Here is a 2,983-nt window from a genome sequence, read left to right on the forward strand (position 1 = left end):
TTCCACTAACCTTTGTGTCGTCCACAAACTTACCAATAAAACCAGTTACATTTTCCTCCAAATCATTTACATATATTACAAACAGCAAAAGTCACAGCACTGATCCCTGAGGAACGTCACTTGTCAGAGCCCTCCATTCAGAAAGGTACCTTTGCACTGCCAACCTCTGTTTTCTTCTGACTAAATATCTCAAAACCTCCTAACACCCTGTCACTCTGTGATCCTTGTGACATTTGAAACCAGGTATTCACAAAAAGACTCAAAGAACATCAGCCCACTGGAGGCAGAGACCAGCCAGTCCAGCACAAAGAAACCCTCTGCCCCTTCCCATTGACCAACTGTGAGAATGAACAAAATGCAGTCCTGGATGTAATTGAGAGCAGAAACAATAACAGCAGAATCCAACCCCTGGGAATCACTCGTGAACTTGTTGATGTCTCAGCAGCTGGGATGAAACTGTGAATCCCTTCCCACACTGAGAGCAGGTGAAGGGCCTCTCCCCAGTGTGAACTCGCTGGTGTGTCCGCAGGCTGGATAACTGAGTGAATCCCTTCCCACACTGAGAGCAGGTGAACGGCCTCTCCCCAGTGTGAACTCGCTGGTGTGTCCGCAGGCTGGATGACTGAGTGAATCCCTTCCCACACTGAGAGCAGGTGAATGGCCTCTCCCCAGTGTGAACTCGCTGGTGCTTCTGCAGGTGGGATGACTGCGTGAATCCCTCCCCACACTGAGAGCAGGTGAATGGCCTCTCCCCAATGTGAACTCGCTGGTGTGTCCGCAGGCTGGATAACTGAGTGAATCCCTTCCCACACTGAGAGCAGGTGAACGGTCTCTCCCCAGTGTGAACTCGCTGGTGTGTCCGCAGGCTGGATGACTGAGTGAATCCCTTCCCACACTGAGAGCAGGTGAATGGCCTCTCCCCCGTATGAACTCGCTGGTGTTTCTGCAGGCTGGATAACTCAATGAATCCCTTCCCACATTGAGAGCAGGTGAAGGGCCTCTCCCCAGTGTGAATTCGCTGGTGTGTCTGCAAGTGGGATGACTGCGTGAATCCCTTCCCACACTGCGAGCAGATTAATGGCCTCTTCCCAGTGTGAACTCGCTGGTGTGTCTGCAGGCTGGATAACTGAGTGAATCCCTTCCCACACTGAGAGCAGGTGAACGGCCTCTCCCCAGTGTGAACTTGCTGGTGTTTCTGCAGGCTGGATAACTCAATGAATCCCTTCCTACACTGAGAGCAGGTGAATGGCCTCTCCCCAGTGTGAACTCGCTGGTGTCTCTGAAGGTGGGATGACTGAGTGAATCCCTTCCAACACTGAGAGCAGGTGAATGGCCTCTCCCCAGTGTGAACTCGCTGGTGTGACTGCAAGCTGGATGACCGAGTGAATCCCTTCCCACACTGAGAGCAGGTGAACGGTCTCTCCCCAGTGTGAACTCGCTGGTGTGACTGCAGGCTGGATGACTGAGTGAATCCCTCACCACACTGAGAGCAGGTGAATGGTCTCTCCCCAGTGTGGCTGCGCCGATGAGCTTCCAGCAGAGATGGGGCTCTGTACCTCTTCCCACAGTCCGCACATTTCCATGGTTTCTCCATGGTGCAGGTGTTCTTGCCTCTCTCTTGGGTGGACAATCAGTTGAAGCCTCGTCCACACACAGAACACGGGTACCGTCTCGCCCCGCTGTGAATGGTGTGATAGTTATTCAGGCTGTGTAACTGGTCAAAGCTCTTTAGTCAGTGCACTGGAACACTCTCACTCGAGTGTGGCAGTGTGTTGGTGCTTTTCGAATCACACTGATGTTTGAAATCTTTTCAACTCAACAGACTGGACAATAATTTCTCCTTCTAGATTCAAAGGCCGATGATATTCAGCTCCCATGGAATATGACTCTGTCAGATCGAGACGTGACGTTTGAGATTTTGGCCTGTGATTCCTCTTTCAATATCCTGTAAAACGAGTTCACAAAAGTCATCAGTGTCAGTACAGGATAGAAATTCAGAACAGACAATTCTAGTTTCTATAGAACCTTCTTTCCTCTCTCATTCCCCAAAAAGCTGTGAATCTCCATCCCACACACTCTCCCTCCATTCTCACTCTTCTGCATCTAATATTCACCCTCCCAATTCTCCTGAAGGTGCTGATTGAGGCTGATTGACAGATCCATGCTCACTGCTTCCTGTCCTGGACACAGAGACCATAACAAATAGGAGCTGCAGTCGGCCATTTGGCCCATCGAGCCTTTTAAACTATTCAATGAGATAATTTGTTCATCTACCTCAGCATCATTCTCCCCACACTAAACCCATATCCCTTGATCTCTATAATATCCAGAAACCAATCAATCAAACTCTTGAAAATAGTTGATGACTGAGGTTTCACTGTCCTCAGGGGTTGAGAATTCCAATGCTTTACCACATCCTTGAGTGAAGAAATTCCCCCACATATTAGCTTTTGCTCCATCCTCTTGTCTGTTCCCCATAACCCTTGACACCCTTGTCAGTCAAAAGTCTGTCTAACTGGAATATATTCAATGATCCTCATCCTCAACTGGTTCCTGTGGAAGAGAAATCCAAAAGACTAACAACCCTCTGAGGGACGAGATGTCTGGAAATATATAACGTAGCTACAGTTCCATATTACAAGATATTCAGATCCCAAGGAATATGACTCTTTCTAGATGTGACGGTTGAGATTTCTGCCTGTGATTCCTCATTCAAAATCCTGTGAAATGAGTTTGCAAAAGTCATCACAGTCAGTATAGGATAGAAATTCAGAGCAGACAATTCTCGTTTCTCTGGAACATTCTTTCCTATTTCATTCCCAAAAAGTTGTAAATCTCCATCCATATCTATGGATTCTAGTTAAAAATGAAAGTGGATGGGCACTTGAAGGAAATAAACTTTCAGGAGAATGGGGATAGAGAGTGGGAATGGGACTGGAATGTTATACAGAGAGTCAGCATGGACTCGAGTTACCGAATGGAT

The 2,983-nt window shown here is 47.9% G+C and overlaps 1 protein-coding gene across 1 annotated transcript; it reads right to left on the reverse strand.

Moving 5' to 3' along the window:
* Positions 1–415: 415 nt before the first annotated feature.
* On the reverse strand, positions 416–1,594 carry LOC144485610 (uncharacterized). The gene has a single exon (XM_078203707.1). It carries the CDS (start codon positions 1,592–1,594, stop codon positions 416–418), a length of 1,179 nt encoding a protein of 392 aa, XP_078059833.1.
* Between the last annotated feature and the right edge of the window lie 1,389 nt (positions 1,595–2,983).

This window comes from Mustelus asterias, unplaced genomic scaffold (genome assembly GCF_964213995.1).
Source record: "Mustelus asterias unplaced genomic scaffold, sMusAst1.hap1.1 HAP1_SCAFFOLD_201, whole genome shotgun sequence".
In the NCBI taxonomy this organism is placed as follows: Eukaryota; Metazoa; Chordata; class Chondrichthyes; order Carcharhiniformes; family Triakidae; genus Mustelus; species Mustelus asterias.